At 43.2% G+C, this 21,046-nt stretch overlaps 1 protein-coding gene across 7 annotated transcripts in view; it reads right to left on the reverse strand.

Moving 5' to 3' along the window:
* Positions 1-21,046, reverse strand: part of ANKRD6 (ankyrin repeat domain 6) — a 195,417-nt gene that overhangs the window by 63,247 nt on the left and 111,124 nt on the right. For 4 of the 7 annotated variants that reach the window (XM_012444227.3, XM_012444236.3, XM_064360844.1 and 1 more), the window contains exon 2: positions 5,529-5,791. In XM_012444227.3, the coding sequence (XP_012299650.1) occupies positions 5,529-5,648 (120 nt within the window). In that variant the 5' untranslated portion in view covers positions 5,649-5,791. Of the gene's footprint in view, positions 1-5,528; positions 5,792-9,697; positions 10,277-21,046 lie in introns of those variants that run through there. The other 3 variants (XM_012444228.3, XM_064360842.1, XM_012444235.3) reach the window with 3 other exon arrangements.

Genomic DNA, 21,046 nt, shown 5'->3' on the forward strand with positions numbered 1-21,046 from the left:
AAGCTTCTAGAAGAAAGGGGAAAAGCTTCATGACTTTGGATCTGGCAATGATTTCTTGGCTATGACAATAAAAGCACAGGTAATAAAAGCAAAAATAGATAAATGGACATCAAGCTTGAAAATGTGTGTACATCAAAGAACACAATCAGCAGAGTAAAGAGACAAGCTACAAACAATGAGATACCACTGTACAGCTATTAGAATGGTCAAAATCCAGAACACTGAAATACAAAATGCTGATGAGAATGTGGAGCAACAGGAAGTCTCATTCATTGCTGAAGGGATGCAGCAGTTTCTTGCAAAACAAAACATACTCTTGCCACACGATCCAGCAGTTGCACTCCTTAGTATCTAATGAAAAAAGTTGAAAATATATGTCCACACAAAAAACTGCACATGAATGTTTATAGCAGCTTTACTCATAATTACCAAAATTTGGAAGCAACCAAGCTGTCCTTCAGCAGGTGAATGCTTCCAAAACTGTAGTATATCCAAGCAATGGAAGATTTTTCAGTCCTAAAAGGAAATCAACTATCAAGCCATGAAAACACATGGAAGAAACTTAAACACATATTACTAAGCGAAAGAAGCCAATATAAAAAGGCTACATTTGGTATGATTCCAACAATATGACATTCTGAAAAAGGCAAAATTACGGAGACAAGAAGAAGATCCAGTGGTTGCCAGGGATTGGGGTGGGAGGAGGGAAGGGGATAAATAGGTGAAGCACAGAGGAACTTTAGGGCAGTAAAAATAATCTAGATGACACCATACTGGTGGATGTATCTCATTATACATTTTTCCAAATCCATAGAATGTACAAGAATGAGTGGTAATGTAAATTATGGACTTTGGGTGTTAATAATGCATTAGCATAGGCCCATCAGTTGTAACAAATGTATCACTCTGGTGGGGGATGTTGATAATGGGGTAGGTTATACATGTTTAGGGGTAGGAGATATATGGAAAATCTCTGTGCCTTTCTCTCAATTTTGCTGTGAATCTAAAACTGCTCTAAAAAAAGTATTCTTTTTTTTTTTTTTTTTTTTTTTTTGAGACGGAGTTTCGCTCTTGATACCCAGGCTGGAGTGCAATGGCGCGATCTCGGCTCACCGCAACCTCCGCCTCCTGGGTTCAGGCAATTCTTCTGCCCTAGCCTCCTGAGTAGCTGGGATTACAGGCACATGCCACCATGCCCAGCTAATTTTTTGTATTAGTAGAGACGGGGTTTCACCATGTTGACCAGGATGGTCTCGATCTCTTGACCTCGTGATCCACCCGCCTCGGCCTCCCAAAGTGCTGGGATTACAGGCTTGAGCCACCGCGCCCGGCTAAAAAAAGTATTCTTAAAGGCAACCATAGAATGAAAAAAAAAGTTACAAATCAAATATATGATAAAGGATTAATATCTAGAATATACAAAGAACTTACAACTCAACACCAAAAAACATCAAATAACCAGATTAAAAAATTGGCGAAGAACTTGAATAGACATTCCTCCAAAGATGATATACAAATGGCAGATAAGCATGTAAAAAGATGTTTAACATCACTAATGATCAGAGACATGCAAATCAAAACCACAGTGAGATACCACCTCACACCCATTAGGAAGGTCGGTAAAAACAGAAGATAAATATTGGAAAGGATATGAAAAAAATGGGAACTCTTGTGCACTGTTGGTAGCATTGTAAAATGGTGCAACAGCCATGGAATGCAAAGTTATTCAAAACTTTAAAAACAGAACTACCACATTTCACTTCTAAGTATATAACCAGAATATATGAAAGCAAGGACTCAAAGCCCCATGTATACCCACGTTCATACAGCATTATTCACAATAGCCAAAAGGTGGTAGCAACCCCAAGTGTTCATCAGTGGAAGAAGGGATAAACCAGATGTGGTATATACATAAAATAGATTATTATTCAGCCTTAACAAAGAGTGAAATTCTGGTACATGCTACAACATGAGTGAACCTTGAAAACATGCTAAGTGAAACAAGCTAATCACAAAAGGGCAATATGGTATGATTCCACTTATTTGAGGTGCGGCTAACAGTCAAATTCAGAGACAGGAAGTAGAATGGTGGGTGCCAGGGTCTGGGAGGAAGAAATTAGAAGTTAGTGTTTAATGGGTATACAGTTTCAGATGGGGAAGATGAAAAATTCCTGAAGATGGATGGTGGTGATGGTTGCACAACAATGTGAATGTACTTAATACCACTGAACTATACATTTAAAGTCGTAAATTTCATATATATATTTTTACCACAATAAATAAATTTTAAAAATATAAAAGAGAGGCCGGGCATGGTGGCTTATGGCTGAAAATCCAACACTTTGGGAGGTTGAGGAGGGAGGATCACTTGAGCCCAGGAGTTTGAGAACAGCCTGGACAACATAGGGAGACCCTGTCTTAACAATTTGCATGCCTGTAGTCCCAGCTTACAGGGAGCTGAGGCGGGAGGACTGCTTGAGCCTATGAGGTGGAGGCTACAGTGAGCCGAGTTCATGCAACTGCATTCCAGCCTGGGTGACAGAGGGGAGCATATCTTAAAAATAAATAAATATATATATATGTGTGTATATATATATATATATACATATATATATATATATAGAGAGAGAGAGAGAGAGAGAGATACACACATATGAGTATAACATAAATAAAATATTAAATGTGACTTCATTACAAAAATTAAACTGATGAATCAGGTGGTAGAACATACACACTCATTGGAAATATGGAGAGAAATGCCAGAAAAAAAAACATCTAGAAGGTTGAAAGTTGTTACTTCAGAGTGTAAATGGGAGTCAGCTAAGGGATCACTGTTTTTATTAAAAACCTTTAGCAGTATTTGAACTAATAATTTTAAAATGCCAATGGGCATGTGTAACTTTGATAATGATAACTATAAAAAGGCAAATAATGGAGAAAAGACAGACAAGCACTGGTGAGAATGTAGAGAAACTGAAACCCTCATACATTGCTCGTGGAATGTAAAATGGTACAGGTATTCTGGAAAATAGCTTGGCAGTTTCTTAACATGTTAAACAGATTTGCCATATGACCCTGCAATTCCACTTCTAGGAATATACTCTAGAGAACTGAAAACATATTTCTGACATAAAAACTTGTGTATCAATTTTCACAAAAGCATTATTCATAATGGTCCCAAACTGGCATCAACCCCAATGTACATCAGCTAATAAAGAGATAAACAGAATATGGTGTATGTATACAATGGATTATTAATCAGCCATGAAAAGGAATGAAGTATTAATACTTGCTACAACAGAGATGAACCTTGAAAACTTTATGTTAAGTGAGAGAAGTCAGACACAAAAGACTGTACACTACATGATTCTATTTATATAAAATGCCGAGAAAAGGTAAGTTTATAGAGACAAAAAGTAGATTCATGGTTGCCAGGAGCTGGTGGGAATGGGGAGTGACAGATAATGGGTATGATGATTTTTATTGGGAGCTGGGCACAGTGGCTCACACCTGTAACCCCAGCACTTTGGGAGGCCGAGGCAAGTGGATCACCTGAGGTCAGGAGTTCAAGACCAGTCTGGCCAACATGGTGAAACCTTTTCTCTACTCAAAATACAAATACAGGTGTGGTGTTATGTGCCTGTAGACCCAGCTATAGGGGAGGCTGAAGCACAAGAATCGCTTGAACCTGGGAGGTGGAGGTTGCAGTGAGCTGAGATAGTGCCACTGTACTCCTGCCTGAGCAACAGAGTGAAAGACTGTCTCAAAAAAAAAATTTTATTGTGATGATAGGAATGTTCTAATATTTGAACCTGCTTGTGTTAGTCTGCTTAGGCTGCCAGAACAACAGAGATTTGTTTCTCAGTTCTGGAGGCTGGGAAATGTGAGTTCAGGGTATCTGCATGGTCAGGTTCTGGTGGGGGTCCTTTTCCTAGCTTGCTGATGACTACCTTCTCACTTTGTCCTCACATAGTAGGGAGGGACAGAGCAGACCCCGGTGTCTCTTCTTACACAGAAACTAATTTCATCACAAGGGCCCCACTCTCATGACCCCATTTAAACTTAATTACCTCCCAAAGGCCCTATCTCTAAATACCACTAGGGCTTAGGGTTGAAACAAACAAATATGGGGGAGAAACAATTCAGTACATAGCAGTGGTGATGTAAATACACTAGAAATTATTAAATTGTAAAATTAAAATAGGTGAATTTAATGTATATAAATCAAACTTTAATAAAGCTGTTTTTTAAAAAGCAAATAATTAAGTCTATCTAGAAGAAAACTTGCAGACTATGCACTAAGTCCATTAAATAAGTTATTGTTATTATAACAGTCTTGAAAAGTTGACATTATTATCCCTCTTTTACAGATAAGAAACTGAAGCTGAAAGAAGTTAAGCAACTTGCACAATTAGCAAACAAAGCAGAGTTAAAATCTGTGAGTATGTGCCCTAACTACAGAGTTCTGCACTTTCTCCTATCTGTGATTGCCTAAGCCCTGAAAAGTGCTATGGATAGATCACGAGAGCTCTGAGTTAAGGGGCTCCTTTCACCCTCAGTTCAGACAATTCAACCACCATTTATGTGCAGACAGCTGTTCAACTCCATGGGGAACCTACAAGTAGCTCAAGACCTCCCTGGAGGCCGGCATGGAATGTGAAGACTACATGTAAGTAACCATGAAAATATGAGCTGGCCAGTCTGCCACAGGAGGTCAGAAGTTAACAGACGATCCTATTTGAAAACAAACTTTGCCCCTCTCCACAGCTCTTTCTGGAAAGGTCTGGAGAGTGGGCTTCGGAGCCAGATTCTGGGTACCAGTTGCATTTCCACCACTCAGTGGCTGAGGGACCTCATCTCCAAAGTGGAGATGAGAAGAGAATCTCTTCTAGAGGGCTGCAGAGTGCTTACAGCAAAACTAGGGCTCAATAAGTGCTTGCTATCAGTGTTACTTTGCCAGTGTATTTAAACTCTCCGTCTAGCTGCATAGAACATGCCTTTTCTTGGCTTTGCTACAAAACTGCCTTTGGCCAGTATGGTCTCTCATCTTAAGCAATGCCCTCCAAAGCTTACCACACATCTTCACTGACCCACATGAAATCAAAGTCTATAGAAGTTGTAGCAGTCGTCTGGTCTAGGCTGTCACGATACAGACGAGGACAATGAGACTCGGCACAGTGGAGGAGCTGTGCACAAGCTGGTCTACCTCCCCAGGCCTATCTAACGTGATTACTGCATACTCTGTCCAGTGTCCCAACTTATCCCAAGAGATCTGTCCATTTGGCTAAAGAAATAGGTGAGAAAAGCCACAGTGATTTTAAAGACTGTCAAATGCTAATTACAAGTTGCTCCACTTGAAAGATGGCAATGAAAGCATTCTTACTAATCCTCCTTCTCCCTAAATCTCATCACTGGAAGAAGAGCCAGTTCTTTGAAAGCTGCGAACCAAACACAGCAGTTTTTCGGACAATGGTTAAGAGGTAGGCCACTTCCCAGGGAATGGCTACAGCATATTTTTCTGTTGTTACCTTGGTAACCGCTACCTTGGCGCCCTTGTTGATGAGCTGAACCACATTCTCTGTTTGGCCTTTGTAAGCAGCTATGAGAAGGCGTTCTGAAAGTGCAGCGACCGCATCTTGCTGGCTCATGAATTAGGAAAGAAAGGTTTTCAGGGAGGCGGTAGACAAGTTCCTTCAGCTCAACACGAAGTCACTGGCCCGGGCTGGCACCCACGGGTAAAGATGTTCACAATCATCAAAAGATGTCTTTATGAATATGCCATCTTCAGGACCTAGGGGTTACAAAACAAAGCTGCCATCAGGGTCACTTGACACACAAGGACAGGTCACACCTCTTCTTTCTGATTTTAAGGCATTCTGCTGCTTGCTTGTTGCAGGAGGGGAGCTGTGGGAGGCAAGACACACAGGAAGCTCACTCCACAGCAAAGCCCCTGAACAGAACTTCCAGAAGGCAGCAGAATATGCCAACCTCCCTCCCTTCCTTCTTCCCCCATTAGGGACATCCTCCGGAAGAGTACGGCCAGAACTGCAAGGTTTGCTCTGTTTTTCTCCCAGGGAGCGGAGGCCTGGTATAATCCCCTAAGCACCACCTGGTTTACACACCACCTTTGGCAGGGAACTGTACTGTGTGTGATCACCATAGGCCCCCTGGCTGGGTTCCGTGGGTCCACTATGGTTAACGCGCTGCTTCCCCAGTGGGTCAGCAACCTGTGGAACACACCCCACAGAGACCCTGCTGAGTGTGTTCTCTTTTTGGGGTTTCTCCCAGCATTTACTGCAGTTCTCTCCCTTCATTCTTTTCTCACTGTAAATAGTGTAGTTCTCCAGTTCTGGAACAGATGGAGAGCTGGGCACAGGCCCGGGCCGATTCCTGGTTCCAAGTGGCTGAAACAATCCACCTTGGGGACAACACAGATGCTAAACACTGACAGTGGCCCTGCCAATGCAGGGGGCTGGTCATGTTGCTTCCTTGCTAACAGGAGGAAAAGAAATGGCCACCAAAACCACCTATGGAACACTAAAGCCCTGTCACAGAGCAGTGGTCTGGAGGGTAGTAACTACTAGTAAACTGAATTCTTCCTACCACATGGCAAAATGAATAGAATTTTAAAGACTGGGACTCCCCCCAGTATACCTGGGCCACCATTAAACCCAACCAAAGTCATTGGTAATTATTTCAAGGGTGAAGGGTTCTTTGGGCTGAAAAATGAATACTTAAATGTCTAATCTATTCCTGCTAGAACAGCAAGGAAGTGAGGGCTTCCTTTGTATTTTAAAAGACACTTATTAAAAATACTAGTATATACAAATGCAAAGAGAACGCTACAACAGAGATACCACTCTTCAACCCAAACCCTACCACATATCCTAATTTTGAAGGTCTGGAAGATGCAGCCATCCTTTACATCTGTTCCCAGGCACACCCAAATGTCCTTTCAGTCTCTAAAGATTAAGGAATTGGCCATGATATGGCTGGAAAGCCCTGGACCATATCCCATTCTAACTCGTTCACCATGGCATTCAGGCAGGTTGTTTGGCCAACCACTCTGGGAGGATGGGGTTAGATGCTCACGTGTAAAACAGAATAAATTTATCTCCCAGGACTATGGTGAGTATTAAAGAGGGTATTTTATTATGTGAAAGTGTGGGCCAGATGTGAATAATGTAACCTCGGAAAGATAATTCTTACCCCGTACTCTTGTGAATTATCAAATTTTCTCATCATTCTCCATCTATTGCTCAAAATGCAGGGAAAGAGTAGCAGGGAAATACAGAGGAACCCTCACAAACCCATCCTGCTCCCGCTCACTGGGTCATTAGAAGCACAATAAATCTGGAGAAGGGTCTGCTCTAAAGCAGCTTGGTGAGTCACGGTCAGAGAACCCTGGGATATGCCAGAAGTAGAATGAGCCAAAAAAAAAAAAGGAATAAAGTTGAGACTCAAAACACGGAAAGAAATGGAATTAGAAACGCCTTTGAAAATTCTCATGGTTGCACTGAACGCCTACAGTCTGGGCTTTGTGTTTCCCAGACCATTACAATATTTAGAAGTGGTTTGTTTTTATAAACATAAGCTGCCTCTTTTCATTTAGGTAACCAGTGGTACGTTCAAACCAATTATACTGAGCTTCTGCTCTGCTTGCCCAAATATTGCAAAATCACTCCAGGCCCAAATGGCAGGAAAATACAGAGGATTAGCCATGATTTCCGAAATGATCTCCCTCCCACAACCATACCCTCCCCCTCATCTACCCATTTGTTATCTCTAGACAGTAGACCCAACAGCCCCCTTCCATTCTAGAACCTTTCTTGCAATGGACATTTGAATGTCTACAGTACAACAGTCCAGTTCATACAAATATTATCATGGCTACAATTCTACTCATTCTGCTCCATGGCTTACCCCCTGAGGGTAGAGGTTTCTTTGCTGCATCCTCGGTACAGCCCATCAGTTGAGGTCACAAGCTCCACACCAGCAGTGCTGTGCAGCCTTCTCAGCAATGGATACAGGGGTCCAGCCGGCCCATAGTAAATTGATAGCCATTCCCCTCCCACCCTCCAGTCTCATGCAATGAATTCAGTCTCCTGGATACTGACACTGAAGCACACTTAGGCCATAGCTGCAGGCTATTGAGATAGCCTTGTTAGACAATTACCACTGGTAAACAGCCCTTTGGAAGTACAGCCCACAATTATTTTCCTTTTTGTTTGGTTAAAGATAGAAAAATACTACAGTGTTGAGAGAACATTGGTCAAGCAGAAACATCCTTCTATTTTTTGCTTTTCAGTTATAGCTACTTAAGAATGTGCCTCACTGTCACCCCATCCCCTCCACCACAGATGGCCAAAGCACCCACAGCAGCCTCCAGAACAGGTCCCTCACACAGGATTTTGGATACTCCCCCTACCAGAGTCATATAGAAAACTGCCTGCAAGATCAAGAACAGAGCCCCAGCTTTCCAATTCCTAGTCTGTTGCCAACACCATCCCTATTCCCTTGGACAGCTCAAGCTCATTTTCAATTTAAGCCCAGTAATTGCCTCCTTACTAGGACCTCCAGCCTTCACCTGCAGGTGCATTTACACACAGTGTGGGTGGGAGGGTATCAAACAAGGGTCTTCTTTTCTACTTCCTTTCTGCTTCTTCCTGCATCTTCAGCCTTGGGTGTGGGTGCAGGCCCAGCAGAGATACCACCTTTCTCCCTGTCTCCTGGTCATTCTTCCTAAATCCCAAATCCTTACCTCCCATCTAGAATAATGATCCCCATCTCTTAGAGTGAGAAGACACTCTGCTTCTCATCTGATGCTTTGACCTGACAAATCAGACCAGACAGAGGTCTGGTGTTTCAGGGGGGCAGTTTAAGAAGGAATGGGGGAACCCCTGACAATAAATTGGGAAGGGGAAGGGAACAGAGGGGTGAAACCAGTCTGCAATCAATGAGTTAAACTACACTGCCAACCTGTTGGCTACCTCGGCTGTAGCAGTTCATCCCCTCCTTACATCTAAGCGTCCTTTCCAACTAGATCAGCTATCATTCAAGATACTTCCCATTGCTGGCAGTGAGAAAGTTACTCTGCCCCAAGCCTATCAATTACATCCCTCTTTGTCACAATGCTCATTTTTCACAGCATTCTAGAGGAAAACCTTAAACGCAAACATGCTGCCCATTCTTTAAGCAAAAAAGGAAATAAATACCTGAGCATAAGTATGCAATGCCCATCCTGAATCTAGGTACAGGAATTTAGCTTCTTAAGATTTCCCTCCTTTCTCCCAGCCCACTGCCCCATTTTTGTTGCTCTCTAATTTGCCAATTCTTTTGTCTCTCATTACAAATATCAGAGGGTCACACAGCTCCTTGGTCTGTGATGCAATCGGTTTTCTTTCTACAGAAGAAGGTCTATGAGGCTTGCTTTTGCTGTTTTCTTGGGGCTTTACAACAAATTCTCCTATACTTTGGAGAATTTGTCAATATCCTAAAGCCACTACATTTTGTCTCCCAAAAGGCAAAATATTCTAGAAGAGACCTGCAAATAAAAGTCCTCACCCGGCATTATGTTCAACCCACCCAGAGATGGCCCACAGGCATCCAGGAACCAGTGGTTATGGAGCGCCATCAGCTATAACAACTAGCTTTGTTCCTACTGCTCCAAACCTTGTGTTGAAGAGATGGTACTCACATCCGAGGGGCTGTCCTCTCTGTTCTACATCGTGTTCAGTTTCTGGATAACTGTGGTCAATTCTTTCCTGGAGAGATCATTCGCTTCCTAAGGCTGTCATTCCCAGCAAATCTGCAGTGATTTACGTTACAATATTCGCTGCCTCTTCCCTTTAGCCTCCTCTGCCGATGCTGGCCAAATCACATCTAAAAGCTTATTAAGACATCCATTCAGCTTGCAATGTTTTGTGGCTTGCTAGTCTGCTCGTCACAGCTTCTGAAAGTCTTGTGTCTGCAGATTTTGATGGACTGCTTCCTCCTGCCAGCAGAGGACCTGTAACACTGCCCCGATTGAAGTCAGGGAAAAATTCACAGATCAGAGGAACATTTCTGAATGACGCTCAGATGACAGAGAAATGAAGTTTGCATTCTTTCAGCAGTAATGCAAGAAAAGATGAATGTGAGTGTTGTAAGGGAGGGAGGAATGCAGAAAGAATTGAAATCTGTAACAAACTGCCTCCAAGATAACAGAAAAATGCTTGCTTTGTGGAAGCAGCAGAGCCCAGACACTCCACCCTCCTCAGCAGAGAGTTCCAGCACAATGACTGCGGCAGCACAAGAGACAAGGGTCTGGCTGAGCAGCTGTTCCTGACGTTTGTCTCACAAATGCTCCTCTGACAGTCTCTGCAGGGAAGGGGGAAGGGAGTAAACAGGGAGCAGAGCCCCTTCAGAAGCTGCTCTGAGTGCTGTCGACTGCCCTAAACTGCAAGCGTGTGCTCCAGCCCACTTGTTGAGGCAACAGAAATCCAGCTCCCACCTGGAGAGATCATAGAAAGGAGAGGGCTTTCATTTTGACTTGAGTCAATATCCCCACATTTTGTTCTTTGTTTCTAAAGATAGAATTGTTGGTCCCAGAGATGGAAAAATAACTCTACTCTGTCAGCACAAACGCTCTTACCACCTGCCGTCCTAAAGCCTTGCCCTATTTCCCCGAGGGTAATAGGGGCAATGGAATGGACTGCAATCCTGCTTTGGTCATCATTTGGCTTACACCAAGGGCAGGAGAATAGCTGGAGACTCTGGCAGGTGCATTGCAAAGAGGCTGAATCCCACTAGGGAAACAAATTGCCAGCAGAATAACACAAGCTTCCCAAAAAAACAAACAAACAAACAAACAAAAAACAACCCACAACACTCTTACTAGTTTATCCAAGAGCAATCACTACTGGGTTACTGTGATCTCTACTGGGGGACAAGTGAGGCTGCAACAGAGAGGTATGTGACTGTATCCTTACTTTAAAGAAACTCATCATCTGGCCACTGAAAAGCCATGATCAGGGCTTTTGCCAGAAGATGAGTGTAAACTGAGTGGGACAGAATAGAGCAAGGAGTGGTTCATTTTCTCACAGCTTCCAGGACACTTCCTCCTTCTGAGAAGATCTAATGCCACAGATAGGGCCCTTAACACAGTACTATCCATGAGGACACTCAGCACTGACTGCTCATAGAACCTGGTGCCCACCAGGACCATTTGCAAAAGAAGGGAAATGATAGCATGGACATGCTCCGCTTTAGCAAGCCCTTGACTCATTACATACACCCCACTGTCGCAAAGGAACAAGTATGTTTATTTCTTGAGCCATTTAAAGTACAATAACTCTCTTCTTTTAACTGTGACAGTCACTGAATCTTTGAAATAACCACCTCTGCAGGAGGCATAGAGACTGTTGCAGGGAAAGCTGAGTGACATCTGAATATTATTCAGGAAACCTGTGACATGCCCTACCAAGAAAAGCTGATTACAGATGTAAACGTCACATAGGAGGAATAAGCACATATCACTGAATAAAGATGTGACTGCAGAAGGCTTGAGATGTAGAGACCTCCTCTTTTTATGTAGAATAATAACTTATGACTGACCAGCACTGCTAGACCACATAAGCTCCTGCTATGAACTGAATTGCGTCCTCCCCTCCAGGTGCCCATTCATATGTTGAAGCCCTAACCCCCCAGTATGACTATATTTGGAAATATGAGAAAACTAAGGTGAATTTGTTCATAAAGGTGGGTCCCTGATCTAATAGAATTAGTGCATTCATGCTTGTGCATGTTCTCTGAGTGTGCACACTCAGAAGAATGGCCATGTGAGGACAAAACGGCCATCTGCAAGCCAAGTAAACAGCCCTCACCAGAAACTGAACCCTGCTGGACTTTGATCTGGGACTTCTATCCACTAGAACTGGGAGAAAATAAATTTCTGTTGTTTAAGCCACCCAGTATGTGGTATTTTCTTATGGTAGCTCAAGCAGACTAAGACACAGTATAACTGCTGTTACTGGCTCAAGGTTGGTCTCCCTGGTTACATGAACTCCTTGTGGCAGGAAGCCCGCTTTGATCATCTTGTATCCCCAGAGGCTACCATGGAGCCAGGAACACACTTTAATGTCCTTTCAACAAATGACAGAAAAAACAATAACCAATTTATTTTTAGTCATCAGTTGGTCTTCAGGAGCCTGTGGTCCCATAAGAAATATATGAGGTACTTAGCTAGTCACCCCAGCTCTGCCACTTACTTTGGGCAAATTTCTTTTTCCTTTCCAAATAGATGAGGCTGGCTATGGCTCCAGACCCTCCAAGAGATAACAGAGAAGGGATGTGATCATTCTCCTCTCTCCCTTCCTCCTCAAAACAGAGGACTACAGTTTTTGGGGCCAGAAGATTTACCACTCCAGACGTGGCCCTTATTCAGTGATTCAGTGAGACAGGTCTGTCAGCACCAAAGCACTGGACAGCACCACAGCCTCTCTAGGAATTTTCTTTGCAACACCTTCAACCCCTGTTAGGTAAAGACCCAAATGCTAAAGACAAATCAAAATAATCAACACAGTATCACAATAAAAGCAATTATATGTATTCATATCTCAATTTCCACCCACTCCTTAAATCTGCTCTGATCTGGCTTTTCTGTCCACAGTTTTTCCACTGAAACCTTTTTTGTTATTTATTTTGTGGTGTATTACATTTACTGAAGAGATGGGCACAAGGAACTGTGGAAACTGGGAGAGGGATCATTCTTGCTCGCTGTGCTGGGGTGAAAGGAGGTCAGGAAGGTTTTCACAGAGAAGGTAGTGTGTTAGAGGAGGTAGGACTTGGTTAGGTTAGAAGGGGAAAAGACACAGGCAGAGGAAACAGCAAGAGCAAAAGGCAGAATGGTCTGAAAATGTGTGTCATGAGTAGGAAAGAAAGGCAAAGAGACAACTGCAGCTGGAGCTTGTAAAATACAGCAATGACCAGTGATGGTGCTGGAAAATGAGGTGGCAGTCAGGCAGCAAAAATGTTCACATCATGCCAAAGAACTTGAACTGTATCTTGTACTTGTGATGGGGAGCCCTAGAAGTCAGTAAGCAGAAGAGTGGCTAGTCATATTTTTGCTTACTTGTAACACAAGCATACAGAATTAATTATAATTATGGTTTTATGCTACACTCTCAAGACTGTATATGCATGGCTTTCTCTTTCTTCCTGCCCTTTTTCCTCCTTCATTTATTTCTATTCTGTCCTTTCCTCTTTCCTTTTTTTTAATCTTCATTGATTGTCTTAAAAAAAAAAAAAAAAAAAAGTCTGAGTCTTACTTTGTCACCCAGGCTGCTGGAGTGCAATGGCATGGCTTGCTGCAACCTCTGCCTCCTGGGTTCAAGTGGTTCTCCTGCCTCAGCCTCCCAAGTAGCTGGGACTACAGGCACGTGCCACCACACCTGGCTAATTTTTGTATTTTTAGTAGAGACAGGGTTACACCATGTTGGCCAAGCTGGTATTGAACCTTGTGATCCGCCCACCTCGGCCTCCCAAAGTGCTGAGATTACAGGCGTGAGCCACTATGCTCGGCCAAATAGACTATTTTTTAGAACGACTTTAAGTTTACATAAAAATCGGGCAGAAAGTTCAGAGTTCCCAAATAGCCCTTTGCCCACCTCCACTCCTACAGTTTTCCCTTTTAGTAACATTCTTGTATTACTGTGATACATCTGTTACAATTGATGAGTCAATATTGATACAGTATTATTAACTAGAGTCTGTAGTTTGTATTAGGGTTCACTCTGTGTTGTACAGTTCCATGGGTTTTGACAAATGCGTAATACCATGTATCTACCATTAAAGTACCACACAGAGTAGTTTCACTGCCCTAAAACTCCCCTGTGCTCTGCCTATTCATCCCTCTCTTGCCCCAAAGCTCCCGGCAATCACTGATCTTTTCACTCTTTCCACAGTTTTGCTTTTTCTGTAATTCCATATAGCTGGAATCATACAGTGTGTAGCTTTTTCAGACAGGCTTATTTCCCCTAGTAATATGCATTTAAGGTTCCTCTGTGCCTTTTCATGGCTCATGTCCTTCTGGTACTGAATAATATTCCATTGTATACCATAATATTCCATTGTACCACAACTTGCTTTTCCATTCATCTGTTGAAGGACATTTTGGTTGCTTCCAAGTTTCAGCAATCACAAATAAAAATGCTGTAAACATTCATATGCGAGTTTGGCAATTACAAATAAAAATGCTGTAAACATTCATGTGCGAGTTTGTATGGACATATGTTCCATCTCATTTGCATAAATACCAAGGAGTACAATTGCTGGGTAATATGGCAGCACAGTGTTCAGTTTTGTAAGAAATGTCTATACTGTCTTCTAACACAGCAGTCTTCAACCTTTTTGGCACCAAGGACCGGTTTCATGGAAGACAGTTTTTCCACAAATCTGGCAGTGGAGAGGATGGTTTCAGGATGATCCAAGCACATTACATTTATGGTGCATTTTATTTTAATTATTACATCGCAACACATGATGAAATAATTATACAACTCACCATAATGTAGAATCAGTGGGATCCCTGAGCTTGTTTTCCTGCAACTAGATGGTCCCATCTGGCGGTGGAAGGAGAGAGTGACAGATCATCAGGCGTTAGATTCTCATAAGGAGTGTATAACCTAGATCCCTTGCATGCGCAGTTCACAATAGGGTTCACACATCTATGAGAATCTAACGTTGCCACTGATCTGACAGGAGGCAGAGCTCAGGCAGTAATGCAAGTGATGGGGAACAGCTGTAAATACAGATGAAGCTTCACCTGCTTGCCTGCTGCTCACCTCCTGCTGTGCGTCATGGTTCCTAACAGGCCACGGACCGATACTGGTCCATGGTCTAGGAGTTAGGGACCCCATTCTAACATGTCTGCAACATGTTACACTCCCACCGGCTGGTTTTACATTGACCTAATTGCCAAATGCAACAGTAACTTTTGACATTTCCTTTACCTGACTTCTCTGTTGCATTGGGCCCTGTTACCATCCCTCTCTCAAAATTCCTCCTTCTTGGTTCCTGTGAGCCATTCTCTCCACGTTCTCCTAACCATCCCTTGGATGATTCCTTTCTTCCACTGAATGCTTCTTTCACCGATACCTTAAATGTTGCAGGCCCTTGAGGTATTTGGGCATCTTCTCTGCTCATTTTATTCTCTAGATCTCAGTGCTCCCCCTCCCTGCTGCTCACGCGCTCCTCTGCTGCCTAGATACAGATTCCTCCAAGTCTACTTCTTTACCCTGGATCACGTTCTCTGAAGCTCTATATTTAAACACCCAACCACCTACCAGACCTCTTCCTTGAATGTCCCCTATCAACGTGTTCACAACCAAATCACCATCCTTACTCCCAAACCTGTTCCCTTTCCTGTGTCCTCACCTTGGTGAGGGGCTCCATCTTTCATCTAGCTACCTATTTCCCTAATCTGGAACATTCCTCCCATTTATTTCCTTCCCCTTCCCCCTACCCCACATTCACTAAACCACCAAATCATCCTGATTTGAGACAGTAAGGCATAGAAACTAAAAATACAAGCTTTGAAGTCAGATTGCCTGGGCTTAAATCCCAGTTCTGCCACTTACTTTGGGCAAATTTCTTAATGACTCTGAGTCTGTTTCTTCATGTGTAAAATAGAAAAGGTAACAGTTCCTACCTCATTGGGTTGTTGCAAAGATTGAATGAGATAATGCACATTTTATTCAATGCCCGGCACATAGAAAGTGCTCGATTAACATAAGCATGGTTATACGGTTACTGTTTAGATGTTCCTTTATCTGTTCCATCTTCTCTAGCTGTACTGCCACTGCCTTAAGTTGTCATCATTTCTTACCTGGGTTATTGCAATAGTCTCTAACTGAATGTTGGAAATGTTTCTTGAAATTCTGTTTGTGATTATCTAAACTTAGAAATTGGGATGAGAGGTAAAGCAGGTTTCAGTTTATATATGGAAATCTGCTTCTGCAGATGGGTTTTCACTTAGGGAAAAATAGAAGCCAAAGCCAGACTAATATTCAGGATTTAGACAGTGAGTGTGCTTTGTCTCAAAATAGATCCTCAATAAAAGATAACTTTATACAAGTCAACACAACCTGGCCAGCTAGTTCTTAGGATTAAACTTGACTCCCAGGAAAAACAGAACCATTGAGGCCATGGTGGTTAAATTCTCTGTCCTCTGTCTGGATCTTAGAGAGCAATGAGCCAACAAGAGGCAAGTTTCTGCTTTCTGATGTGTCAGTGTTAGAAGAAAGGGATAATGAGAACCTAGCCCTTCCCCTTCAGTTTGTTTCAAGATGGCAAAGGTGGAGAACAGAGAGCTGTGCTGAAGTGCCGTAGGACCCATTGCCACTGTGCCCACCTGCCAGGGGGCAGATTGCTGGCAGTGGTTGGTAGATCTATGGTGCCTTTATCTATGGACTTCTCTTCCTCTGTGCCTCTTGTCAAAGAGTGTTTTATGTGAACAGACCATGCAGGGGGCTAGTGGGACTGCTAACTATGGGCTGAATTCGCACGCAGAAGCCATTCTGCCACGTTAGTCTCCCTGCCTCAAGTCTTTCCCTCACCCTCCCCTCCCCTGATTTATGTGATCCCTGATGTTTCAGTGCTCTTTTCACAACACAAATGTGATTGTGTTTCTCCTCTGCTTGTAACCCTCAGTGACACACATTCCCCCAGAACAAAGTCCAGTGATAAACAATTTTTCCATGCAGCCTCTGTTTCCAATCACCTTTTTTTCTGGTTCCCTGCCCCCTGCCACACCCATCCTGCATCCCAGCTTGGCCAAAAGGTACTTAAAGCACCTTGAAAGCCCCACCCTGTCATTTTTGCTTAGAATTCTCTTTAGAACTTATCTAAACTCCTTCTTAGCTTTCAAAGATACCTGATTCAAAAGTGTCTTCCTCTTAAAGATTCTCCTAATACTCTTCCAACCTTCAGGATCCCAGGGGTGAAATCGCCCTGCCCTCAGCTCAAATCCCAGGTCTGCTACTTATTTTGGGCAAGTTTCTTAATGACTATAAGCCCACTTCCTTATGTATAAAATGGAAATAACTACAGTTTTTGCCCACTGGGTTGTTGCAAATGAGGCCAGCACAAACTAATGTATTTTTAAAATCTCGCTGTAATACTTATTAAACTGGATTGCAATTGTGTGATGTCAGTACCATTGGCCTCTCTTCTTACATTCTGAATAAAAAGGCTTCCCCGTGTGCCTCTCCTTTTTACAGAGACTATCCTAACCAGAGAAGGTCCTGGGCTTTAGGACGTAGACTTACAGGACAAGTGGGAGAGATGAGAGGAAGGTTGACTTGTCAAGGGAGGCAAAGTCCATCTATATAACAAAACGCTGAGGTGGGGGAGAGGGGAGAGAAGGGGGAGGAAGGGAAGGGAGGAGATGATAAGGAGAGAAGGGGGAGGGAAGAGAGGATAGAGAGAGAGGAGGGAGAGAGGGAGAAATGAATGTGTCATGCAGAATGGGGGAATGGGAGCAAATTAGAAGGGAAAACCAGGATATGAAATTGTACTATGGGAGGGCCGGGCGCGGTGGCTCACGCCTGTAATCCCAGCACTTTGGGAGGCCGAGGCGGGTGGATCACGAGGTCAAGAGATCGAGACCATCCTGGTCAACATGGTGAAACCCCGTCTCTACTAAAAATACAAAAAATTAGCTGGGCACGGTGGTGCGTGCCTGTAATCCCAGCTACTTGGGAGGCTGAGGCAGGAGAATTGCCTGAACCCAGGAGGCGGAGGTTGCAGTGAGCCGAGATCGCGCCATTGCACTCCAGTCTGGGTAACAAGAGCGAAACTCTGTCTCAAAAAAAAAAAAAAAGAAATTGTACTATGGGGTTATGTTTTGGGTTTCCTTTACTTTTGAGAACAAGAAATGACTAAAATGTTTTTAAAAGTTAATTTTGGTCTTTGGATTGTGCTTCTCTGAATATCTTCTTACAAACACTGGACCATGAGAGACTGAAATTCTCTCAGGTTCCTCTTGTGTACAATGTCTTTCCTCTCAGACTCAGCTTCTCCAGCACAGGAGCTGTTGTCTCATTCCACTATGTAAGTTCAATGCAGCCACACAGCCTGTCTCATGCACAATACATGGCATGGGAACAATATGTGCTTATTGAATAAACAGACACATCTATATTTACCCAATTGCATTAGACTCTCGGAGAGCAGGTACCTTCTCTTATTTTTCCATGTTTCCAGATAAACTAATGGAATTCTATAGTGAACTGAATGGTGGCTCCCCAAAGATATGTCCATGTCTTAGTCCCCAGGATCTATATTAATTTATATGACAAAAAAAGAGAGATGTGATTAAGTTAATCCATGGATGTCCTGGATTATCTGGGTGGGTAGTCACATGTGTCTTTTATAAGAGAGGCAGAGTTTTGAGACAGAAGAAAAAGGCCATGTGACCCCAGAGGCAGAGATTGGAGTGATATGGCCAGAAGCCAAGGAACCCTGGAGCTACCAGAGGATGGAGGATGTAGGAAGAGTCTCCTCCAGAGGCTGTGCGGCCTCACCAATAGCTTGATTTCAGACTCTGCCCTCCAGAACTGTGAAAGAACAAGTGTCTGTTGTTTCTAGCCATGTCATTTGTAGTGGTTTGTTACAGCAGTCAGAGGAAATGAACAGAAATGCCTTCTGCATAATGGATGTTCAATAACTCTTCACCATTATTTGTCTCAGCCACTGAAAATCACAGGCTGTGCTGCCTTTTTAAAGTCACTCCCACACCCTCATCTTGAAGGCCCAGAGCCAGAGCTCCGATATGTCACTTTAACACCTATGACTACTTTGTAACCTAAAGGTCCCCTGCTGCTGTTTGAGGGATGGTCAGGTTCCAGGGGCTAAGAGTAGTCCTGATGGCTACATATCCTTCATATAATTTCCATACATTTTATACGTACTTCTATATATTAATTATCCATCACTCATTCCTTTGTGAGGGAGAGAGTAAGGTAGGGAAGCACTTGATGGGCATGATGCCCGCAGGAGAAGTGGCTCCTGCTGATGAGGGCGAGAGGCAGGCACCCTGGCTGGTGTCTCTCCAGCTGCCAGCTGAGACAGGCTGAGTCCTCAGTAGTCTCCCATAGGAAACACCACTGAACTGATATGAGAGTGTCAGCCTGCCCCTTTCCAATTCTGTACCATAAGCTTGAAAAAACCAGGTAGCTGTTCTGCTAGCGAGAATTAAATGTCTGACTATACTCCTCAAACACAGTCCTGAATATAGCAAAGGGAAGTCTGGGATAAACGAGTATCTACTCAGAAGTAAACACCAACTGTGATTTGCTACTCTAATTTGGTTTCCAACAATAATTCTTCTATGCTATCCCACAGAGGACAGAGGCCTTCATCCAGGGCTGGAGGACGCCTGCAAGTCAGCGAGCCCGCAATCCTCAGGCACACGCTCAACCTCTCAGCAACACATATTTGTTTCTGCTTATCAGTCAGCTGTGTGATCCTCCAGAAATGGTGTTTCTAACTCTTCTGGGCCTGGTTTTCATTTCAGAAGTCCCATTTTATTCAATCATTCTGCCACTGAGTCATTTCTTGAAAGGATATCCATCTGGTGCTAGAAATTCCAGATACTATGACACACGCTGCTCTTCCTTCTCATCCCCCACTATCCCTAAGCCACATAACCTTCTCTCACAGCTCTCTGCAGCTATCAACATGCATGTTCAGGTTACATGTGATTTTATGCTGATAATGTCTACCACCTGTGAGAGGTGACATTATGGTCTGGAATCACCGGTACTGCATGGACTGTCCACACCACTATCCACCAAAGACTCCGTCGGGTCCTCCTTCTCAATTCTCTTCCAAGGTTGGCTGAGGCAGGAGTGGGTAGAAGCAAGGGAAGGAGAGGATCTATTTAAACAGTCCACCCATAGAATGTGGGCATGGCCCTAGGCAGGTTATATGAGTAGCTTCCTTGAGCCTTAATGTCCTCATCTATAAATATGAAGATAATAAAGCTAGCTGCTGACTTCATAGGGTAGCTAGGAGGATTCACTAGGGAGCTACTCCCAAGGCCCTAGATGATAAGCACAGCACTTGGCACAGAAAAAGCACTCAGTAATTATTAGTGTGTATGTATGCCTGTATGAAGTCAACAAGAGGCTAAATTCTCCAATTATATTTCCAAGCCCTTCACAACATCTACTTCTCCCTATGTCTCTTACACCTTCGCCTCTTCTTTATAGTTCCCAAGGGCTGCCCAAACCCTCATTTGGTCTCTTGGCCTTACTCAGCATGCAGCATGACACAGTATTTGGCTTCAGAACTGAGTTTTGCTGGGATCAAGTGTCCCTGCAGAGAAGGGTGAGTAGGAGGACTTCAGGTACTGCTGGCTGTCAGGGAGGCCCCAAGGGTCCTCTCCTATATTCATGTCATCACACACAATGATTAGCCGTGTGCATGAGCAGTGCATGGCAGGAAGAGGCACTCTGACCTGGTGGACTCTGACCCCAAGGAAGGTAATGCTCTAGTTAGGTGGAGGACAGGCTTCACAAGAATACCCCGTCTGAAGTCAGCTTATTCTCAGTCAGCATCTCCCTAACCCTGGTTATATCTGATTATTTCCTAGCTAAGGCTTTCTTCCAAATTGGATATTCTCCGTATTTTAAGTTTCAGCCACAGATTAGCCATAGCAAGTCTGGTCCACTACATTCTTTAACCAATAATTATGTCACATGACAAACATACTAAATTGCCAACATTATCAATACTATGAATTATTTAAAATCAAAATTCTGTCACATCTTTATAAGAAAAGGTCCCTAATATGAAGGCTGAAGGAATAGAAATGAAACCTACCTTGAATTGTTTTTTTAATGCCCAGAATGAGGCCCAGACATTTATTCCTGACAGTTTTAAACAGTCTTAAACATCTCTCTCAGGATATTCTCATTATTATCACTGGCAAATTATTTCTACAACAAAAATATAATTAGCTGAGCTTCAGCAGCCTTCAGGAGGCAGGATCCAAAATAACCTA

Source organism: Aotus nancymaae, unplaced genomic scaffold, assembly GCF_030222135.1.
Source record: "Aotus nancymaae isolate 86718 unplaced genomic scaffold, 86718_ANA_hifiasm-v0.15.2.pri h1tg000040l, whole genome shotgun sequence".
NCBI classification, from domain to species: domain Eukaryota; kingdom Metazoa; phylum Chordata; class Mammalia; order Primates; family Aotidae; genus Aotus; species Aotus nancymaae.